The 23,259-nt window shown below is 40.3% G+C and overlaps 2 protein-coding genes across 2 annotated transcripts in view; one reads left to right on the forward strand and one right to left on the reverse strand.

The window, feature by feature from the left end:
- MED12L (mediator complex subunit 12L) overlaps positions 1 to 23,259 on the forward strand; it is a 204,382-nt gene that overhangs the window by 89,299 nt on the left and 91,824 nt on the right. The gene's annotated exons all lie outside the window — the stretch shown is intronic.
- Positions 7,543 to 21,579, reverse strand: GPR87 (G protein-coupled receptor 87). Its single transcript, XM_044432965.1, has 3 exons — positions 21,493 to 21,579; positions 13,197 to 13,323; positions 7,543 to 8,582 (listed from the first exon to the last, which is right to left on the reverse strand). The coding sequence occupies exons 2-3, from the start codon at positions 13,300 to 13,302 to the stop codon at positions 7,543 to 7,545; spliced, it is 1,146 nt and encodes a 381-aa protein (XP_044288900.1). The 5' UTR covers positions 13,303 to 13,323; positions 21,493 to 21,579.

Raw genomic sequence — 23,259 nt, forward strand, 5'->3', positions numbered from 1 at the left:
CATGTGAATTGCTCCTACAGGGATGGACTTTTTGGTCCAATTTTGGAAAAGAAACCAGAACAAGGATGGACATCTCATGTCTCATATGGTACTTGGGTTGCTAGAGATCAAAGATTTGAAAATATTGCCACAGATCCAGGTCATAGTTATACAAGCTTTTTCCAGCTCCAGCTGATCCACTAGCTGGAGATGGTTAGCTTGGGCACAATGGTACAGTGAATAGGATTATCGTGATATGCTGAATGGGAACTAATGCTAAAATGCTCAAATTTATCATGACAAAATGTCATCCCAGTATGGCTACTGAGTTGTACAAGAGCCGAGCAAATGTCAAAGACAGAACATTTTGGAAGACATTCATTCATAAGGTGGTTATCAGTTGGCGAAGACTTGATGGCACATAGCAAGTGCTGCTGAGCACTACTGAATTGTTTACTAGTGTATTTTGAGTGCAAACTGGACATGGCAGTGGGGAGGGGGGTGGAGAGTGTTGCCTAAGGCCTGTACTCAAAAAAGTCTATCCCCCTCCCACCCCCACCCCCACCCCCACCCCCAGTTTTCCACAGGTGCAATATGTGGTCGTGATCCTTAGATCATTGAGTGATGCAGAATCCTTCCCTTTACTCAACCTGAGCTTTGATTTCCACTACAAAAATGTTTTGGAATGCTTTCCTGCAGCTTCCATTGAAAATGGAAGTGACCTCAGTGACTGGTGGTTTTGCAATTGTGCAGACGAATTTCCATCCATTGCATTTGCCATTCAGATGTGTCTCAAAGGAGAATAGGTCTTGCCTTTAATGAGTGAGCGAGTGAGTGTAATAAGAAAAATCAAATGCCATTAGGGTGCACTGGTGTATTTTTCTAATGTATGTCATAAGAACTAAATTAGTTTTTTTTTTTTTTTAGAAGAGGAAGCACAAATGAGCTCTCACTTGGCACCAGTTACTGGCTAGAGGAATTTTTCATTTAAATGGAGCATTTCTCATAGTTACCTCTAATGGAAAACTGTCTTCTGATGTAAACTTTTTTGGTCAGTGCAGGGAATGCATTGTATGTATTTCTCAGAATGCATGATTACCAATGTCACTATAGTAAGTGCTTTTATGCTGTTGCCCACAGTTTGCTAGGGTATTGGAGGACCCTAATGCCATATGGAATAACTGTTTGACAAAATACTAGGATAACTGGACAGAATGAAATCACTGAATGATATGAACAATAAGTTACTTTAAAACTGACTTGCAAAATTATTTGCTGCCAGAAAAAATAATAACCAATAGTTATGAAAATGAAATCATGTATAAAGATGAACCTTGGCTGAGAGATATTCCAAAAGATGCCCTAACCCACAGTTCCCACAAAACATGGCTCACGTTACCAGACTCTGGGTGAGCAACCAGCTTCTGTGAGATCACCTGCTTTCAGACTGTAAACAGAAAGAATCACATGTTGTCATTTCTTCACTTCATGAAAGAGAAGTCTTTTGGTCAAGTGAGTGATTTTGAGGAAAAAGTTGTGATGATTTTGAGCAATTCCCACTCATCAGGCTGTGAGTGTTGTTTCTGAAGTCATTTTACACAAGAAAGTGTCAGCAGGCTTGGGGAAAGCCCAAGGTTTGCAAATGCAGAACAAAAGACCTTCAATGGAGGGCAAAACAGCCCAGTGGGGACTAGAAATGAACATGAAATGCTGACTTACTATTGAATGAGAGGGACAGACAGAAGATGGGAGGCAGCAAATGGGTGCCCAAAATCCTGAGTAGCAGCACTCAACACTGCAACATTTCTTTGATGGCCTCATGTGTCTGAACTAACTTTGCATATTAGAAAATAGAAGGCTAACTGTTGACATACGGTTTGGTATGCCTTCAATAGTCTGTAAAAGGTAAAGGTTTCCCCTTGACATTAAGGCCAGTCATGCCTGACTCTAGGGGATGGTGCTCATCTCCGTTTCCTAGCTGAGGGAGCCAGCATTTGTCCCCAGACAGTCTCTGTGGTCATGTGGCCAGCATGACTAAACACCGAAGTGCACAGAACACTGTTACCTTCCCACTGAAGTGGTACCTTTTTATCTACTTGCATTTGCATGCTTTCGAACTGCAAGGTTGGCAGGAGCTGGGACAGAGCAACAGGAGCTCACCCCGTTGTGCAAGTTCGAACCGGCGACCTTTTGATCAACCGGCCCAGCAGCACAGCAGTTTAAACCACTGTGCCACCTGCCTCCCTCAATAGTCTGTAGTGAGTAGTAATAGATTTCAGGTTACTCCTGTTAGTTACTTGCATTGGCTTTCCTGTGGAACTGCTGTGACTTTTTTTTTTTTTTTTGGTTCTGTGCCAAATTTGTCCACTTAGACCACTTGGTCAGCGGTAATATTATTTTTGAATTTTAATATGGCCTTTATCAGATTTGGATTGTGGACTTTGCAACATTGTTCTGGGACAATATGGTACATTTTACCTCCTTAATGTTCTTTTGGCATATTGAGGGGAAAAATTGGGAGAAAGTGGTATCACAGTGCACACAGTTGTGGCTCTGTGGAATTCAGGCAGCTCTGCACATAAAAATGAAGGACCAACATAAGAAAAGCTATGCTGGATCACACCAAGAGTCCATCCAGTCCAGCATTCAGTTCAAACAGTGACTGGCCGGCTGCCGTATGAAACAAGCAGATGAGTGCGACAACACTATCCCACTCATGCTCCCCAGCAACTGGTGCACATAGGCACACAACCTCTGACCCTGGAGTAGCATATAGGTGTTCATCATGTTCCCACTTAGGAAGTGGTTAACAGCGTGAGGATTGCAACCACCGGTGTATTTTCAGTGGCTTAATACATATGTGCGAGAGTCTGTGCAGGTGCAGTTGCTACTTCTTGCAAACTTTACATTATCTTCTCTGCTAACTGTATTTAACACAGAATAAACACACTTTCCCACACACATATGCAATATCCACTGTGCAGCAGCAAGGATAAAGCTGAATTCCATGTCAGGGATCATGAGCAAATGAATAGAATTAACTCTTAAGTCTATTCTCAATTTGTATAATGCTATGTGCAGTTCTGGTTGCCGCATCTCAAAAAAGATATTGCAGGGTCAGAGAAGATGCAGAAAATGGCAAACAAAATGTTCAAGGAGCTGGAGCAAGTGTCCGATGAGGCACGGGGAGGATTTTAGTTTAGAAAAAAGCAAGTAAGGGAGAATGTAATCATAGTTTATATACTTATCTGTCCTAAATATATATAAAATGGACACCTCCCCCCACTCATAATACAAGAATCTGGAGTCATCCAATGATTGCTGGGAAACACAGTATAGTCAAATGGAAATACCATTTCATATAGTAGCATGGTTCAAAAATTGAATTCATTATGAATACCACAAAATTAGATGACTTCAAAAATGGATTAGATTACTTCCTGGATAAACAATGGCTACTACCTAAACATTCCTTTATGATACCTGCAGCATCAGAAGAAGCATGCCCAGAATACCAGTTGTTGGGGATTGTCATCAGGAGAGAGGTGGTAAGTGCACATTGTGGTCCTGATGGGGGGTTCCCAGAGGCATTTGGTTAGCCACAGGGACTGATCCAGCAGGGTCCTTCTTGTCTTACGAAAAGTGTTTGAATTCCCTAGAGATCTGACAGTGTTGTTTTAAGAGTTATTGATTAGGAGTGGAACACTTTGTATGCCTTGGCTTATTCATGAAATCAAAGGGAGACTGCAACCAAAGAATTGGGAGAAGGGTGTGACTTAGAAAGTTAGCAGTAAAGAAACTAGAAAAGATAATGGAGTTTGATGATATTTCACTGGAGACTAAGAGCAAAATTGTCCACATTATTGTACTTACAATCACTGTGAAAACTGGAGAGTAAAGATGCATTCTAAACATGGTGCTGAAGGAGAACTTTGTGAATATCCTGGGCTGACAAAAATGATGTATGAGCCAAAAAGTGACTCCTAGATCAAATCAAGACAGAGCTTTCCTTGGAAGCAAAAATCATGATGTATGAGCCAAAAAGTGACTCCTAGATCAAATCAAGACAGAGCTTTCCTTGGAAGCAAAAATCATGGATCCTCAAGGCGCACTTGAGGAGACAATAATACTGGGGAAAGTTGAGGACAGAAGAAGAAAGGGAAGAATCAATTTCATAAACAAAGCCACAGTCTTGCATTTGCAAGAGCTGAGCTGAGCTGAGCTGAGCTATCAAGATTAGGACACTTTGGGGGCCCTCATTCATAGGGTTGCCATAAATCAGAGACTCTTCAGCACATAGCAGCAACACAAAGGGAATAAAGATGATGTGCCCTCATCTACTTTTGTTCTTACCATAGTTGTTGTTTTTTCACCCAAGATGATAATGGTACAATGTGAATGTGGAATAACTTCTTGCCACTTCCATGGAAGAACTGATGTGTATCTGTCACAATGGATGCATTCATGCAGCATGCAAAACTACCCTGTTAAAAGGCTAAGCAGTGTGGGTTGTTCTCAGAAGGAGGAGGAAAGTGAAATGCATAATATACATCGAAACTGACAAGGAAAGAGGGTGTACAGGTTAATTTGCTGTCAATTGTCTAGCTGTCAAATGAAAACCAAGGAAAGAAACAAAGAAAGGTAGTGCACCAAAAGGAGGTGGCAAGAATATTCCCTCTTAGCAATATACTCCTCTAGTTTTAAGTGTTGAAGTAACAGTTCTCAGAACCCCTTGCCTTTTCAACTGTAAAGGACATGTATTGACGGCAGCTGTAATTGCTTCAAAATGAGTGTGTGGGCAGAGTTAATATCTCTCCTTTCAGCAGTAGCAGAAAACACGGGGAAGTCTTGAAATGGTAGACAACTGAGAACTGTCAGCTCAATACTTTAAAACCACAGGATTATGCTGCTGTGGGATGCAGGGGATTTTGTCACCAACCCCTTCTGGTGCACCTACTTTCCCTGCTTTCCATTTTTGTTTTTCCATTGGCAGCTGGGAACTCTCACTTTGAAAGCTCAAACTTATAAGGCCATAGACAAGGCAACACTATACACATCAGAATGTCATAAGTGCACACCTGCATAAGGATGACAAAAAAACCAATGATGAACACAGTTGAGCAACTTTCTGGGGCCAGAAGAAGATGGATAAACCAGTTAGACAATGGTGTGGTAGCGTTATGGACAAGATTGCCAAGAGCGCATGGGTTATTGTTACTTTTGCTGAGTGACTCCCTAGTTGATCCCTGAAACCCACGATGAAGTTGCTCTGATGATGCAACAACTGGCTGTAGGTCAAGCAACTCTTAGAACAAACTGTGGTTGTCAGGGTGGCTTGTTGCTTCCCAAGAATCTCCCAGTAGGAAGCAGTCTGGATTCAGAGGACATAGCAACCCACTGTGTCTAGCCCCTAATCCAGGATGGATTGTTGTATTATATGGATGTGGGTGATGGTCTCTGCAGACAACATTTAGGATTGTAGTCTGATACTGCTAATTTAGGGATGTAGAAGATGGCAGTGAATGAGGTTAAGAAATTGAATTGATCTAAGTTTGTGGATAATAATGCTACCCTGCCTGCTTCGACCCACAATAATTACTTAAGGAAAAGTATGCAAATAAGTCTGTGCCTTTGTCCTCACAAGGAGTTGAAGTAAAAGAAACTGATACACATTTGTACTATAATAAAGAGTTGTACATTTGCAGGAAGAATAGAACACAGCCTTCACAGATTATGCAAACAAACAGTGAGGCATCTTTATTCTTCTGATGCCTGGAAGAGTCATAACACCAATGTTCAAATCATACTTTCAGTAGATAAGTTTTGGATTGTTGACAGCTTTATGACAGCTTTTTGATCATATTGACCCCTGGAAGACTTTGGCATACTTCCTGCTCATCTCTTCAGTGTCAATATTATCTGAAGCTTACTTATGTGACTTGATCTGTTAAATTCAATATACAGTCTTGCTGGAGCCAGGGTTTTTGACCATGAGCACGAAGGTTTCGACTCTCATTTTTCCAAAAGGGTCCCAATATATTTGCTGCTAACATCCAACTTATTCTTTTCACCCTGTTGAAATATAGTTCTCCAGGTTAATTCCTGTAAGATAACTACCTGTTTGGCAGCTTCTACTCACATTTATTGAGACACCTTCAAAGAGAGGACTATCTTCTAGCCCCCTATTTGCCCAGCAACCTTACTCATAGCCACCGGTAGTTACTGTTCATAATGTGAAAATCCACACCCTTTCTTTTAAATGATTCTTTTAATTCCATCGGGTTAACAGTGTAGGAATTTCATAAAAACAAAAAACTGTCATTTTGGATATTTAAATATTTATTTTTATATGGAACTTCAGAAATATGTTTGTGAGAGTTAAATGCTGCACAGGGATTTCTTAGCTGCATCTGTCATAGTGTCGTTGATACAAATGTTCTAGAAATGTCAGTTTTATATTACATTAACAGAAATATATTGCCACCTTTTGGCTGTACAATATAACTGAAGTTCATTATATTTATTTTTATAGTTTGGTTGTTGGACAACACCCAAATCACATGTTCTAATCTCCTGTTCTTTTAAGACTTTCATTAAGGTTCAATAAAAAAATCTTGTGTTGTACTATTTCATATTAATATTTCTCATGTAAATAATTCAACAAATAAAATTAAGGGGTATAGCTCAGCTGGATGCTACCTTGATTTAATTCTTATTAGTATTTTGTCCTTTCAGGAGGGGCAGCATATATAGTTATCCTGGCAGATAGCCTGTGATTGAGCTAGAGTTCACTAAGGGCACAATCTTATTCAAGTTTACAGTTGTAGGTCTTTTTTTCTGTCCAAACTTGCATAGGATTGAGCTTTAAGTATCTCAGATGGATGAGAACAGTACATACACTGTTGTGAGCTGGGGCATTAAAAGGGACCAAATTTAGGAGCATTGTGCCTGGACTAATTTTGATTCCAGGTTAGGTCTTGTACACTCCCTGTTGGACAGATATGATCACGATAGCATTATCAATGTCAGTCTGTTCAGAGGCAATTGAGATCTTTAAGGTACCTAGTACTATATGCAAAGCACACTTTTCTCCACTAGGTGGCACAGTATAACTTTTCTAAAAGGTCTGGTCAAAGTTCTGTCTCATTCATCACACATAAGGGTTATTATGTTGTATTTTGCGTGCTTCCCTTGTATGCTTGGTAACACGGAAAGCATGGGTGGGTTTGCACAATCATAGGCAAAAAATAAGTCATGGTGGATGATTTTCCCTTCCTGCATCTGCAGCCTAATTAGCACAATTATCCTTGCTGGGCATGAATTGTGACTTCTGAACAGCAGCCCACCATTGGCTGGTTGGGATTGTGCGTCAGCTCGGCTTTGTGTGTCAGCTCATGGCCAACATGTTCTGGGGGCAAAACTAGGCAGCTGGGGCCCCTCTGGGACTGCACAAGCCTGGTCAATGCAAATATTGCTTTTGTCAAATAAAGTTGAAACAAGTGTAATCAAACAATATTTTATTATTTACACTTATCAAATATACTGGTACAAATGACAATAATGTCACAGATCAGGGTATTCATGATATATGCGTACTTCTGATCTTCTGATACTCTGAAGAGACCTAATACTTTCACTTCTTGTTCGCATGTTTGATTTCCTGAACAACCGTCGTGAAAATGATCTACACATGAAAAAGTAGATAATTGGATCAAGGCATACGTTGCATGCAGATAGGAAAAGAGTTATTTCCTTGCAGTAGTACAGGATTTTGTGTGCTGAATCATCTAAAATCTTATCTAGATGGCCAAAAACAAAAGGTATTCTGCACAAATGATATGGTAAAAAGCAAGTAAAGAATACGGCTACCACCACCCTTATGCTTTGGTTGTGCTTCCTTTTGCGACTGGAAGAGCTGATAAATTGTTTGCTTGTTTTGTAGATATATTTTGATATTTCAATATAGCATCCTATTAATACCACGAGTACAATGATGAACATGCTGTTATTGATGTAAAGGACAGCTTTGTGCCATTTGACTCCCAAAGGACTTTTGAGTTTTAAGCAGTCACCCACATTTTTCCTAGTTGGGTATCCATTTGTAAGGATTATATTTGGCAGGGCTAAAAACGTCATGACAATCCACACGCATGCAGACAGAATCTTGGTGAAAGTGATGCTGTACATCCGGGAATCTCCAAATGGCTTCACAACTTTGAGATATCGGTCAACACTAATGAGTCCAAGAAACACTATGGTAGTGTACATGTTGGCATAAAACAAAACAGTTGTATACCGGCACAGAAAAAAGTTGAAGTGCCATGGCCCCAGTCTTGAGTCTTGAATAATTTTAAATGGAAATGTTAGCGTCATCAACAAGTCTGCAACCACAATGTTTTTGAGGTAAAAAATGAAGCTCGTCTTGTTTCTGATGTGGAAGAAAATCCATACTGCCAAACTATTCAGTAAGATACTCGCCAGAAATATGATGAGGTAAAGAACAGGTAAAACAATTGTAGTAAATTCATTGTTGGTAGAATTCCCAGGTAGTTCTTGTGAATAATTGGATAAAATACTGATGTCTTGACTCAGAGGATGATGATCTATAGGAATGATGAGGGAAAAAAGTCATCATTGTATTGTTGTAAACTGCCCAGAGAGACCTGGCTAAGTGGCAGTATAGAAATGATATCAATAATAATATTAATCTAAGTTGGTTAAAAATTGTAGCTATTCATATGCCAGGATTGGCAGGTCAGCTTTCTATCTTTGAATGTTGAGAATAAAAAGGATGGTTATTCTTGGCACGTGTTCCAAGGACAGGTAGTTCTGGACTTATCAAATGTGGAACAAGAGGGGCCCTGAACAGAAGACTCCAGATACTGAAATGGGGGAAGTGGAAGGGCTTATCCCAAGGCTGCCCTCTCCAGGTGTTCAGGTGAACTCAGAATAGCCAGAATCCACAACTGATGGGAGGGGATGTGGAACAGGAACCAGCTGAGCCTGGTACCACATTTAACCCCATGATGTGATGTTGAAAGAAAAGGGCTAGCCAAATAACATATAGAGAAGAGGCCTGCCTGCCTCCCAAAGGATCCTTGGAGAGGGAGGGCACCCAGGAAAACTCAAAGGAAGAATTCTTAGAAGTTGTTGCTAGATTGAATTCAACAAGCCACTCTGCACATGCTCAGAGACTCATTTTCTGGTGTTTGTGCTTACTGGCTATACTTTGGAGAAAAAAGAGTTTTGCAAAGAAACAGTTGTCACCTTGAACGTCCAAAGGGGGATCCTGGCTCCTGGCCGTGGGGTCCTGTCCTGGATTGCTGCCTGCCTGTTTGCTCCTGTTTTTTCTGCTCTAAGGAACATCTCACCAGCAGTAGCAGAGCAGAAGAAAGAGCAAACAACTTTCCTGGGTCAGCTACTAATTTGAGCCCGCCATGCCCAGAAGCCACTCTGACATGGGGAGGTGAAACAGTACTGCAGGGAGATGCAAGGGCCATCCCCAACATCATGTCTGTTGATTTGTTTACAGTCCTTGGTGGGGCTGAGGATTATTTCTTGTATCCCAAGAGCTTGAATATGTTTCATGGTGGGAACACATGGGGGGAAGTGAGGAGATCTGTGGGGGCTCCAATTAGTGTAGTGATGGGTAGTGGGAGATACGATGTTGGGAGGAGGGCTAGTCAGGGAAAGGCGAGATGGCCCAGTCAGTTAAAGGCTGTGCCACATTCTGGCCCTTCTCACATCTACAGATCTGGTGGTCACCCTGCCTGCCTGCCTGCTCTCAGATTACTGGATGCTCTTTATGAATGCCATGTCGGCTTAGAGCAAGGGTTCCCTCATTCATGACTTGTGGATAAGGTGGATTATCTGTCATGAGTTCATCTGTCATGAACCCTGGGTGGGTGAATAGGGGTGTGTGAGTCTTTCCTAGCCATGCTCACAGAAGTACTTGGTTCAGCATCAAGGAGGACCTGAAGGCTGGGGAGGGGCTGTTGTTGTGGCCTATAGCAACCCCTCCCCCCAGTCTCTCTTCCTCTCCAGATCTGACAGCAGGACAGGTTATTTAGCTATTATTTCATTTTTATGCTGCCCAAAAGCCAGGAAGCCATCTAGTGATTAGTGATTCTGTTGAGTGCTATTCGCCCCCCCCCCCGCTCAACAGATTCTATTTTTGAGCTGACAGAAGTGGTCTACATGGCAATACTGAGCCCCCCCCCCCAAAAGAACCTGTAGGTTCTTTGAGGACAATAACACCCATGGGGAGAGTACCCTATCTTGGGCAGCTCAGGATTTCATGGACTCCATGAAAACCATTGGACTATCCCAACATGTCCCAGTCCATCCCTTACTGGAGGGCACACTGACGAACTGTTCTTTTCAGTTCTGGCACAGAAACTGCTTTTGTTGCCCAGTATGATGACCTGTGCTGAGTGAGAGGCTGGTGATCTTGCTGACACTCCTGCACAGGAATTATGCGAGGAGTCCTTTGGTACTTTTATATCTGGCATAGTCCTAAATCGAACTAAATAGGATGAGACGCTGGGGGAGAGGGGTTTTGGCAAAATGGTATCCTTCAAAAGTAACAAGTAGTTTACACATCTGAATTGTTATTTATTGATTATATTTATCTCCTACCTTCCTCCCATTGTGGAACTCAATGTGGTTCCCAGGGGGTTACCTCTCCAAGCTCTGGACTTCCTTAGCTTCAACATGGTGGATGCCTTACATGTCTCCAGACCATAATATGACTGATACCAATTAAAAGCTATCCCCCCAGGATTTACTATGAGCAGAAAGGATCCAGAAGTAGTGTCTGTCTGTACTCACATTCATTGCTTGCATAATAAATTTAAGACTGAGTAATTGTGGAGCAAATCACTGAGCAATCACTACAGAGAAAAGGACTAGAGATAATGGGTGGAAATGCCAAGGAAGATTATGTTGCCTTAGCTTCAGGTAAAACTTCCTAAATGTAACAGCTGTTTGACAATGAATTCTAGGTGGGCATCTGTTAGGGACATTAGTTGCATGAGAATCTGCCCTGAGTAGGATGCGGGGGTTGGATTAGGTAGCTATTTCAACTCTGTGATTCGATGTAGAAAAATACTTATTTGTCAGGATGGATGGTAGGCTCTCTCTTGAGAATTGGTAAGCATTGAATGCAGGTAGCTGAGCAGCAACACCAGGAAAAGTCCACTGCTAGAATCTCTGTTTCTGAGCTTTCAAGAATATCTGGTTCCTCACTGGTAGGAACTGTATGCAAGCCTTGGTAGATGTTTGGCCTGATCCGGCAGGGCTGCTCTTACGGGTATTGGTGAGTTGATAAAGTTGTAAATATGGGTGGAGGAGGCGTTTTCTCATGTGCTTTTTGGCAGTACTAGTAATTCAAGAAAATTCTTTAGTGCATGCTTGTACTCTACACAATAGGGTTCAGACCACAGTTCTAGCAATGGGGTGGCAGGGCATATCTTGTCTCGAAGGACAACTCAAGCCAGCTGCACAAATATGCTTAGTGATGCAGATGACTAAGTTCCTGTCTGCATGCAAGGGCTTGTTGGGATGAGCCCTAGGAGACACAAAGAGGGTGGATGGAAATGTTAGGCTGGGACATATGTGCTGTGTTCATATATTTAAACATCAGGTGAACAGCAGAATAAGCTGCCTGAGGGAACTGTGAAGTCTCTTCCTCTGGACATTTTCCAAGGAAGAAGGACATGTGTTGGGCAAAAGTATGAGAGTGTATGTTTGAGGATATGTAGGATATCACCCACTCTGGATGGTGATGTTTTTTGGTCTGCTGCTCCAGGAAGCAGGCAACTGTGCAGGACTGGAGAATCAGGCGAACCCTAAGTCTAGTCCAATACTAGCCTCACACATCACCCTGTGACAAATTCCCTCCATCTGTGCCACAGAGTAGCCACCCTTCTTTTAGGACCTCTTTCCTCATCAAATTGAAGTGGAATAGACCACTTCACCACAGAAGGCATATGTGGAATGTTAACCATGGATCAAAGCCCGCCAAGAAGTTGCGGCAAACCTCCAGCTATCCATGAATGCAGCAGTTTGTAGACGAGGATCTACATGCCTACCCATTTACAAACAAATAATTAGTCTTATCAGCATTGGTTTGCTTGTGCTTTTTGTTTGGGAAGAGGGAATCTGGAGTCTGGATTCAAGGCCATCATCCCCAGGCTGGGGTTGCCCAAAGTTTAGTATACCACCCAGCAACAGGAAAGCTCATAGTTGGCCTTTAAAGGTGGAGCTCTTATTTATTTATTTATTTATTTATTTATTTATTTATTTATTTATTTATTTTTGTTATATTATAAAGGTCTATCCTACCTTCCCTTCACTAGAAGTCTGCATACATGATCTCCCCCCTGCTTCTGTCCATTTTAGTCTATGTTTTGCATGATTGTGGTAAACTGTCTAGATAGCTTCAGGTATTGGGCAGTATCGAAATTAAACAAAGAAACACGTTCTTCCAGCAGGCTGCCCTACCATTTTGCCACTCTGGACTTTTGTTTGTATGTTTTTAACACCAGATACATGGAAGTAGGAAAGAGGTACTTTTCTAACTTGCTCAAATCATCTGTTTCATGATTGTTTCTTTAAGGCTAACTCTAATAAAAGTGGAGACTCTTAACAGGGAGCTAATTAAAGGGTTTGACTGACTTTATGTACCTGCATTGTCTTTAGAAGTAAAAGAATATGTTCAAACTTGTGGGGAAGCTTAATTTTACTTAAATTGGGCAAATAAACCTCAGTTCTGAATTCAATTCACATATAAAACACAGTATTTATAATTAATGACTTCATGTTAACCAAACAGGCTGAGGAACAAAGGAAGTGCACATAGGTAGAAGCTGGTATGAACATTTTAGTTAGTTTTTAGGTTTTTTTTTTAAAATTAAGACTGATATGGGCCTTAATCACAGGAATTTCACAGATTAATTCTAATTATTATTTTATTATAATTACAAATCTATATGGCTCCTTTTGCTAGAAGACCAGCAAGTTAAAACTGATAAGTGCATAGTATCAGTACTAGATAGGGATTAAAAGAATCAGATCGCACCATTATAATGCTGTTATAAGTTATATGAAACTTACAGGGCTGTAATGAAAAAGTAGATATAACTGTGTATTTTATTAAATCCTCTATAAAATATTGTACTGGTAATTCCTGTTTTTTTAAAACATATATTAATTACCTGAAAGCTTCACATATGATTTGTTAGACCCCATTATTATTGTTGATTTGCAGGTCAAATGCTTTTCAGGAGACACGCTGGTGGCAATTGATCTGGGGTACATCATGGGTTGTGCAAGTTTTAATTTCTGAAAAATATAGGAAATGAAAATATTTACAGTAACCAAATAAATCAATGTCAACAGTGATGTCTTTGAATAGCTGGGTAAGGGAATGAACAGAGGGATAATAGCAGTTCTGTTCAAATTATCCTATGGGTCACTTTATCCTACGGATTTGTGTATTGCCCTTAATATAGGAATGAACTTCAGTACATAATTTATCTTTAGTTGTGAAAGTCAGAGGGTTGGACTTGTATAGAAAACAATTGATATCATGCATCTGTGGTCTATATGAGACTGAACAGAGAGAAAACCAGCCCATACTCCCAGCTTGTTGTCCTGCCTTGTTTCTGTTGTAGGTAACAACTTTCTCTAATGGTAAAATATAGGTTTCCTCTTTAGGTTTCCTCTTTTGCCACATACTTGCTTTTCTTTCCCAACAGAGAAGAATCAAGGTATATGAAACAGTTTCAATATTGGCATTGCCAACAGAGCTTTCTCACTTGAGCGGTTTACCAAGGCTACTGAAAAAAGGTTAATAGCATTGAATCTAAGTGACTTTAAGGTTTCCTAGGGTGGTTTCCTGATTTTTATGCATCTCCCCAATTCTAATAGGTTGAAATGACTCTCATAAGTCTTAGTTCCTGGCAGTAAGAGCTTTGCACTGCTATATGCGGGTTTTTTTTTTTTTTTTTTTGACTAAATCCTTTTGCTTTTGGCTTAACTCACTGTTGGAATGGAGCATCTCCAAAACTGAATTTGACCCTTGAACTGAAAGAGAAACAACTGAATATTTTTACCTCTACCTGGAATTCTTCAAGGAAAAAACAAAACAGGATAAGGAAACGATTTAGATGACTTTTCTGGAATTTCCCGCTTTGATTCTGTGAATCATCACTATCCTACTTAGCTTCGACTTGCCACATTTTGCTCATCGTGGCCAGTTTTTCTAAGCTGGTTCATGTCTTACATGAGAGCAATACACTTGTGCCAGTGTGCACGTAAGAGGGAAGCGCAGCTAATCTGAACTTGGCTAGAAACAGGATTTTGATGCTTGCATACACAACAGCTTTTCATTTTTCAAAATGCTTTGCATTTTGTCTGTATCTGTAAAGAATACAGTGGGTCAATATTTCTGTTGCAGAGAGGTGAGATTCTGTAAGGGATCACTGGCTACTAGGTGAGCTGGTCTCTCAGTATGCATCCAGTCTTAGGATAGCAAAAAGGAACTTTCATATGTCACATTATTATTGGATTATTTATGACAATCTGTGAAAGGAGAGAGCAGTTCGTGTGTAAGGGTACTTAAGCAGTGAGTTGTGGCCATTATGTGTCTTACTTGGAAGGCTTAAAACCTTAAATCATTATTCTATCTAAATATACAGTGGGAAAGGTTATAATTTATATGCTTCCAAGCATATCCCTAAGCAAGTCCAGTCAGCTCCCAACAATAAGCCTTCTGCTAGGACACTTGGAATAGGACTGTAAAGCAGCTGCTGGGGTGATGCCTCCTGCTTGTTTTACATAATAGCAATGAGGTGAAATCACGATGAATGCAAATTTACATCTTATTTTGCTGGTAAGAGTTTTGGATGTATTCATTAGTTTTCTAGGAGACTTTTACAAGATCAAATTAAAAGAAAGGAAACACTGATGTGTCTTGAGAAATGGAGTCATATTACGGGTAATGAGAACAAGTGGCTAGCAGAGGTAGGACAGGGAAAATAGCTGAGGAGCAGGGACTAGAAGTTATGCTTGGCAAAAAAAAAAAAGAAAAGAAAAAACAAAAACCACACACACACACACACACACACACACACCTTGAAGTGTATCACATGTGACAAATTCATGGTTAATTTAACCCATGGTTTGTTGCCCTAACTAGATTTTGTCTGGCAGATGATTGAAAAATATTGTTTCCTATATCCCTCTTCTGTTGCCTGCTTTGTTCTTGTATCACAAATGTCTTAGTGGTGCTGTAGCACAGGAATGTAGGAAGATAAAAAAAAAAACACTCATTCCTTTATAACCTGGTGAAACAACTCACAAACAACCCAGGATTCTAGGTCCACAGTTCCACAAGTAACAGCCAGCCCTGTTTAAACAATCCAAGGTTCTCTTGGGTTGTCTTTTTGGGTTGTTTTTGGTTAACAAACCAGGGTTTTCCTTTGCCTAAGTCCTTTTGAAAACTTTACCAGTTGGTGGCCATGAATGCATCTTGTGGTAGCACCTTCCATAGTTCAACTTAGCTCTACGTGAAGTGCTTCCTTTCCTCTGCCCTGAGTCTCTGACCATTCAGCTATATTAGCTAAGTCTGGTTTATGTTTCTATAGAAGCAGGAAAAAAACCTCTTTCTAGCATAGTGAATAATTTTATATAGCTCTATCATATGTCCTTTTACTTTTTTCTAAGTATGTCCTACATGTTGTAAGATAAATGGCTCAGATGCCATCATAGGGTATTTATGCCATTATTTTGATCATACCTGTTGATTTTTTCCTGTGTCTTCTCCAGCATTACAATATCTTTTTGAAGTGCTTTATCTAGAACTGTACACAATGCAGTCATGAAGTATATTTGTATAAGGGCACTAGAATAGAGGCAATTTTATTTTTAGTTAGTTTCCTACCAATCCCCCACATGGATTTTACCTTTTTCACAGCATCCACACACTGAATCAACACCTTCATTTCAAGTATCTACTACAACCCCAAGTTCTTTTTCTGGTCTGTCACTAGTAGTTCAGACTTGATTAGCATGGATGTGAAGTTATGGCTTTCTGCCCAAAAGAAGAAGAGTCAGGTTGAACTGTTTATGGAACCCACAGTTCATTTAGTCCTCCCAAACACTGACATCAGCTTCCCTATGCAATCTAATCCACAGTGTGTTGCAAGCAGGTGCAAGTACCTGGAAGATTCTGGAAACAAGATTATGATGGCATGAAAAGATGCCATATGAAACCCGGAAAAGGCTGTAAAGGCAATCGAAATTTAAATAAGAGGGAAGAGGATAACTTTTACACCTTGAAGTCAAAGTGAGGACATAATAGACTTAAATCCCAATTTACTGTGGGGCCATATCCGAAAGGCAGTCTGAACATACTTCCCGAAGATATAGTCCCTATTAGAGATTAGTGTTAGGTCCACTTTTTTCCTTTTTTCCGGAAAAGTTGGAATTGGTGGGAGATCACCAAGAATCTTAAAGATTTCACAGAATGAAATGACAGATTGCGTTTGGAAACAAGCAACTTTTCTTTCCCAGTTGGTGGTTGTTTTGTACTAAGCAAGATGTGCCTCCAAACATTTTTGTCACCTTTTAACATTTGCCTTTGACATCAACCCAGCAAGCTTATGTGACTTATGTGACTTGTAAGTTCAGAACACACTGGCAGCCTCTCGGAGCCCTGCTGTCTGATAGGTGCATTTCCAAAACTGTTTGACATGTACTGGGATACAAATGTTTGTATAGTGGCCCCGATTCTTCACTTGGTCCTGTTCTTCTTCTCTTCTCTTGTTTGCCTTACGTATACATACATTCAGCACACTTGAACTTGGGCTTTCTTCCAAGGAGCTCAACATGGTGAACACTGAGCTATTCTATATGTTTTCGTACAATGTTCTAAGCAGCCTTTCCCTGTCAGGCAGCCTCCAGATGTGTTTGCTGACAGGGATGATGGGTTTATAGTCTTGGAAATCTGGGGGATGCCAGGTAGGAGACAGTTGGAAGCTGGAAGTTGTTGCCTTGCGATGGTCACTTGTCCAAATTTATTACATATTTCAATAAAAGCACTGATGTGCCTTCAATGTAAACCCTTCCCTATTTGAACCCATGTAGTCCTAACCAAGTGTGTACAGCTCCCTGAGTTAAAACCCATCATATATTTATAGTAAATGTTTCCATCCTTGCAGCCGGGGATGTCCGCGGATGCTTGCAGTGGTATTGGCTAATGCTGGGAGCAGGGAGGCTAAGGTTGCTGCTCCAGTAAGAGCTTTAATGCAGTCCAATACTTTTACAGAGAGGTGTTTTATAGATTGTGTTACTCTGCATTTGGCATCAGTAAAGTGGGAGCTTGGCATAGGCAATAAATGAGTGTTAAGTATACACTGCTGCATATGTGGTGTAATTTGTTGTGACTAAAGTTGATAGTCTGGTTTGTGTATATGAGTGACACAGCCCAACAAAAGAAACTGAATCATAGATGGCAAGACATACTGGAACTATACAGGATGATGGGTTAGTAATATCTGTAATGACTAGGTAGCTGGATTATTTGACCTATTTAAAACCCATCAAGATTATGTAGGGATAACAGAAATATTGCATAAAAGCCATGCCATTCTCGGTCTGCCTCCCCTTCCTACCTTTTATTTGCTTTTCCAAGCTAAGCTTGCATTGTTTTGAATCATTTAGACCAGGGGTGGGCACATTATGGAGAGACAGTGTGGTGTAGTGGCTAAGAGCATGGGACTGGGACTCAGACGATCTGGGTTCAGACAATTAGACAAAGGCCAAAACACAAATAAACAAACAAAACCACCCACAAAAACTTCAGAGGTGTAGAAAGGTATTTCAGAATTAGTATGTTGTGAGCTCTGAACCATGCCAGATACAGGTCCAGATGAGGGGTCAGTGGAAACCCTAAACTGAATCACAACTCCGGGGACTCTCGTATCTCAGATAATGAAAACTGGATAATTGGATGCACGCACAGAAAAATAACCTGTGGTCAATGAGGAATAGTCATGCTGGATCAGATGAGTGGTCAATCTAGTCACACATTCTGTTTGCAAAGTGGCAGTTCAGATGCACAGTAAGCCCACTGGTAGGACATAAGCATAGTTGGGTCCAGTAAGTTAAGCACAGTACATGTTACTCATCTCCTCAGCAACTGGTATTCAGGTGTTCACTGTCTTTTGAGGTAATAAAAAGCCATCATAATAGTAGCTATAGATAACTTTATCCTCCACAAATTTGGCTAACTCCCCTTTAAAGCCATCACTGGGTCCTGCAGTTATGAATTCCATAATTCCATTATGTGTTCTTTGAAGAACTGCTTTCTTTTCTCACCTTCCCACCAGTCCACTTCACCGGATGATCCTGAGGTCTAGTACATCCAGAAAGGTTTTTCTCCCCTTAAGAAATGAATATACTACTAATAAAAATTATTTTCCTTTTCTATCTCCTCTTTATTCTTTTTTAATGTTAGATTGTAGAGAAAAAATAATAAAATTTATTTATTCTTAAAGACATTCTGGAATCCCTGACATTCTATTTTTTAACCATCTTAATTCTTTCTTTCTCCTATCTTCTCTCTCCCTCCTTAAATGCATTAATGTTCCTTCCTTATTTCTTTAACATAACTCAAGAAATTTAAGCATACTATTGATTCTGTGGGGTTGAAATTTGAAATTTTAATCCACAGATGTAAGAGTTTGGAAATAGTCAATGAAAATTGTATGAAATATTTAAGCAGAGAAGAAGAAAGAAAGATTAAAACATAATAGGGCAACAGCACATTTGGTCCTGTTTGTACTGTTTCCATGTTAATGCAATATGTTCTGGACCTCCTAGATAATATTTGGTCATTGCAAATATTACCTTACTGCTCAAAATCCAGATTTTTAATGGTGAGGATATAATTGGTTTTCCTGCATAATCCGGATTTTAGTGCAGATTTCTTATATCTTTGATTACAAAATCAGTGTCCCCGCTTTGCATCTCTGGATCAGAAGCACCAGGGTTTATGGGGCTTTAGTCTTTTGCCCCCTGTTGAATCCTCTTTTTCTTTTGGTAATCCAAAAAACATGAATGGGCTTCTGACCTGGAGCAAAGTGTTAAAGCCACCCCCACCCCTACTATATTAGGGTCCTGTCCTGGATTACCCCTCCCAAAATGCACACTCACAAACCCACCAGGGTCTGTCCTCTAGGCCAGAACTACCCAACAAAAGTAATTTGTAATTTGCTTTTACTTCTGCAGTCCTACTGGATTCTTATGTAGGAAGAAATACATCCCACTGAGATGAATGGGTTTTACAAGGAAATGCACACAGAACTGGATTGTTCCACTTTCAAAACTTTTCTTTATCACAGTTTTTACAACTACTGTATTTCTAAAATAGTCTGCAACCATATTGTTTTGCTCTTGGAAACTTTAGCTATATCATTGAAACTGAATGAAACTTTCTTTAGAAATTTACCATTTCTACATCTTTGTGGAACACCATCTTACACATTTAGTACCCTCAAAGCAGATATCAGTTTGCTTCATATGGTTGTTCCAGGTCCTAAAATTAGTCTTTCTTCTCTCAAAACCTAAATCATTCAGAATGACATTGCAGGAAATCCTTATTTCCTCCACATCTCCATAACTCTAGAAATTGGCTTTTCCAGTGCTGATATTCATTCTTCATTTTTATCTCCTTACTGTTTGTCTTAAGATCTGGAATAGCTGTTTTATTCTATCCCTTTGATTAGTTTCCCAGAATCAACACTGGTGGAAAGTGAAACATTGAAAATACCGTGTTTAGATGAGTAATTCTATTGAACATAATTGATACAAATTTTGGTTATTTCTCATCCTAGCACTGGCGATACTGCTCTTCATTTGTTATTTAAAGAGGTTCCATAGACAATGTTACTTCTGGAATCCCAAATATATGTCATATGCTGCCTTCTAACAGATCACTGCCTATCCACATTATAGAGAAAAACCTGGCAGATGAAAGGTTTATCTTATCTTCATACACATTAAGATAAGAAGAGTCATGCCAAATCAAATGGAGGGTCTACCTTGTCCAGCATCCTTTTCACACAGTGACCATGGGATATCTACAAGTTGGGTATGAATGCAACAGCACCTCCCACATATATTTCCTAGCAAGTCACATAAAGGGCACACTGCTTCTGATACTGGAGGTAGCACGTAGGAAACACTGGTGGACACTATTGGATAGTGATATCATTATCTACTATGCATTCATTACATGGAAAGACTAGCTCACATTGAACATTACATGGTTTGCATGCACAAGGTTTTGTATTTAGTCCATAACTTTTCCAATGCAAAGGCATTTACCAGTGTAAAAGGATTATGTTGACCTGAGTTGGGAAAGACCATTCTTTGTCAGAGTCCCTGGAGAACTACTGAAAGGCAGAATTGATAATACCAGTCTGAAGCCCAAATGGTTTGATTTGTACTTCCAGTATGATTGCATATTAGGGTGACCAAAGGCATCAGAAATCATAAGAATAATAATTACAGATATGGTTTCTCTCTGCTCCCTGTCCTCATTGCAAACTGATCAAATGTCACCTTCCTTTGTTTTGCCAACCTCCCATTGCTGAGTTTATGTAGCCAGGACCCTCTGATGCATGATGCCCATAGAGATTGGTGGTCAATCCACTTGAGAACATTTGCCATCATCACTTTTGTTTTCGTTTTTCTTTCTTTGGGATAGCTCTCCTGCCTTTATATGACTATAGCTTTAGTATGTCTACAAGAAGACATGAAAAACTGAATAATATGGTCATAGGAAACACAATAAGTCTTTGATCACTAGGTCTGCATAGAGTAAAACCAAATGGCTCTCAGCATTGGCTGTAATGGGTGGGGCTGATGGGAGGTGCAGTCAATAGAATCTGGGGAGCCACAAGTTACCCATTCTGATCAAATATGAACAGACTACTTCCAGCAAGGAATTTTGGTGCTGAAACTCCTGTTGTTTCAAGAGCAACATAAATATTTGTTTTAATTCTCCCATTGCAAAAAAACTCCAATTCTCTAGATGATTATTAAGATAGTATAGTAGCATGGATGGATAGCTTTGTTAATAGTGGGTTTTATAGCTTTATTTTAAACCTGATATTGACTGAGGGACCAGAACAGGCTTGGCTGGAAGGGAAAGAAATATACCTTCCTTTGCCTAAGCCAAATAAACTATGATAATATTATATCAGAATTAGCCAGTCAATATTTCTAGGGTTTCGTGGTGTTTTTCCTCCAATATTTTCACACATCAAAGCCTCTTTGGGCTGCTTCTTGCCTGAATCTCCCCATTCTTTCGTAGGGCTAAACAAGATATGATGGGGCAGGTGCCCATATATCTGCCCCATTCACATATCAAATGGGGGTAGGGAAAGGACTCTTCCCATGAAAAGAAATACACGGGAAGAGGGAAGAGGAGCACTCACCTACCCCTGCTTGCCTTTACTGTGTTCCATGACTTTAATTGAAGCAGTTTTCTTCCAGTTCTTCTGTACTATAGCTGCCAGGCTAGGAGAATATGCTTCCAGCAGGCAGCTAAGGAAGGGAGAGAGTCTCTTCCCGTCTTTGTGTGTTCTTCTTTATGGAAAGAGTTGGATACTCCACAGATATGTGTGGACAGCTGTGCGGTTATGGTTACTGGAAAATGAGCTATTACCCCAAAACAAGCTTTATTTTTTTTTACACTTTATTTGTTAACTTGCAGAAACACATTGTTGTCAGCACAGTCCTCCCCTTCTTGCCCTCAAGCTCTAAACATTAGATAGTCTGTTTGCAAAACAGATGGTTTACTGGCACTTCACAGCTGCAAGATGAACCAATGCTCTAAGCTTCTTAGTAAACTGGAAGATAAGCCTCTGTACATACTAAGAATGATTGTTGAATCCAAACTAGGGACTTTTCTCAAAAACGCTTCCTTTCAGTGACTCTGGGACTCCACCCTCAGAGGGTCTTCTACTGTTTTAGGGTTAGGTGATGAGATCTATGTAAGCCCTCTAGCTGGGAAGCTCATCTCACACAATGCCTCGTCATGAGGTCAGAGAACAAACAAGGCTCTTCCTCCTCTTCCAGCCTTTTCCAAAACATTCCACTCTTCTGGTCAGCCTGGGAACCTGGGGACAGCAACCTCGAAGGCACTACAGAAGCCTGTACCTTGGTTTCTCAGAGCTTCCATCTCCACTGTCTCAAGGTCCTCTTCTTCTTCAGAATCTGAAGAGGACCTTGCTGACCCTGGGTACCTGTCAGTAATGGCAATTGACTCCACTCATCACGTACATAGTGGAGATGGAATGCAAGACAGAAATATTTTGCATTTAAATATATTGTAAAGTAGTTGCACAGTAGCACTCACTACAAGCGTCTGCTGCCTTACAAGCAGCAGTGCTCTACTTAAGAAGCAGGCAGCCTTTTTGGTCTATTTGGTGCATTTGGTAATTTGACAAACTGTCTTGGGCGCTATGGCAAAATGACTGTCATGGATAGTGTGGCAAAGAGCAAATAAGCGGTCCAAAAGACTGGAGACACAGATAAGGTCTGAACCCCAAGCATCGTATCAAACAATGCTTTTGAACTGACTGTTTTCAGCACCAAGCTAAGCCTATTTTGTAGCAATTCCAGCTTCTGGAAGGAAAAAAAAAATAAAAACAAGTGGGATGAGAAGGGCACATTGGTTTTACTCCATCATATACTGGCAGGAAAGTGTCTGGTATGTGGGGATTTCCACAGACAGAATTCTCACCCTTCATGCAAATATATGATATCTGATTAGCAATTAGCATTTCTAGTGTAATGTTTCACTACAAACCTTATGACCTGGCTTCTGGAATGACCTCTTAAAACCTTGCTCCCATTTTAAAGTTTGTACAGATTACCTGGCAATCTATACTTAAAAGAAAAAAACCCTATCAAAAAGGATAGATGGATTGCTGCCCCATTATATCTAGCCTGGCCCTAAGAAGGAATAAAAACCTCTTAGGGTTTTGGCTAAGTTCTTGCAATTCCTACACTTTCCCTTCATACTCATCTTGTCTTCTTTACAGTTTTGCAGACTGAAATTCTACTCTACCGTGATGCTAATTATCCTAAAAATAATACACTACTCCACTCTGCACAATTGTGGTGCTAATTATATTATAAATAGAAACTTAGGAATTTCAAGAAGTCGCAGCACAAAAACTTGCCTCCTCTTCCCAGGCTGCC

Source organism: Varanus komodoensis, unplaced genomic scaffold (assembly GCF_004798865.1).
Source record: "Varanus komodoensis strain SLA01 unplaced genomic scaffold, ASM479886v1 scaffold25, whole genome shotgun sequence".
NCBI lineage: Eukaryota > Metazoa > Chordata > Lepidosauria > Squamata > Varanidae > Varanus > Varanus komodoensis.

Coding starts and splice junctions, on each gene's coding strand:
- GPR87 (XM_044432965.1), bottom strand. CDS start 13,302: ATGATGTACCCCAGATCAATTGCCACCAGCGTGTCTCCTGAAAAGCAT. Junction 8,583..13,196: donor ATCATATGTGAAGCTTTCAG/GTAATTAATATA, acceptor TCATTCCTATAG/ATCATCATCCTCTGAGTCAA.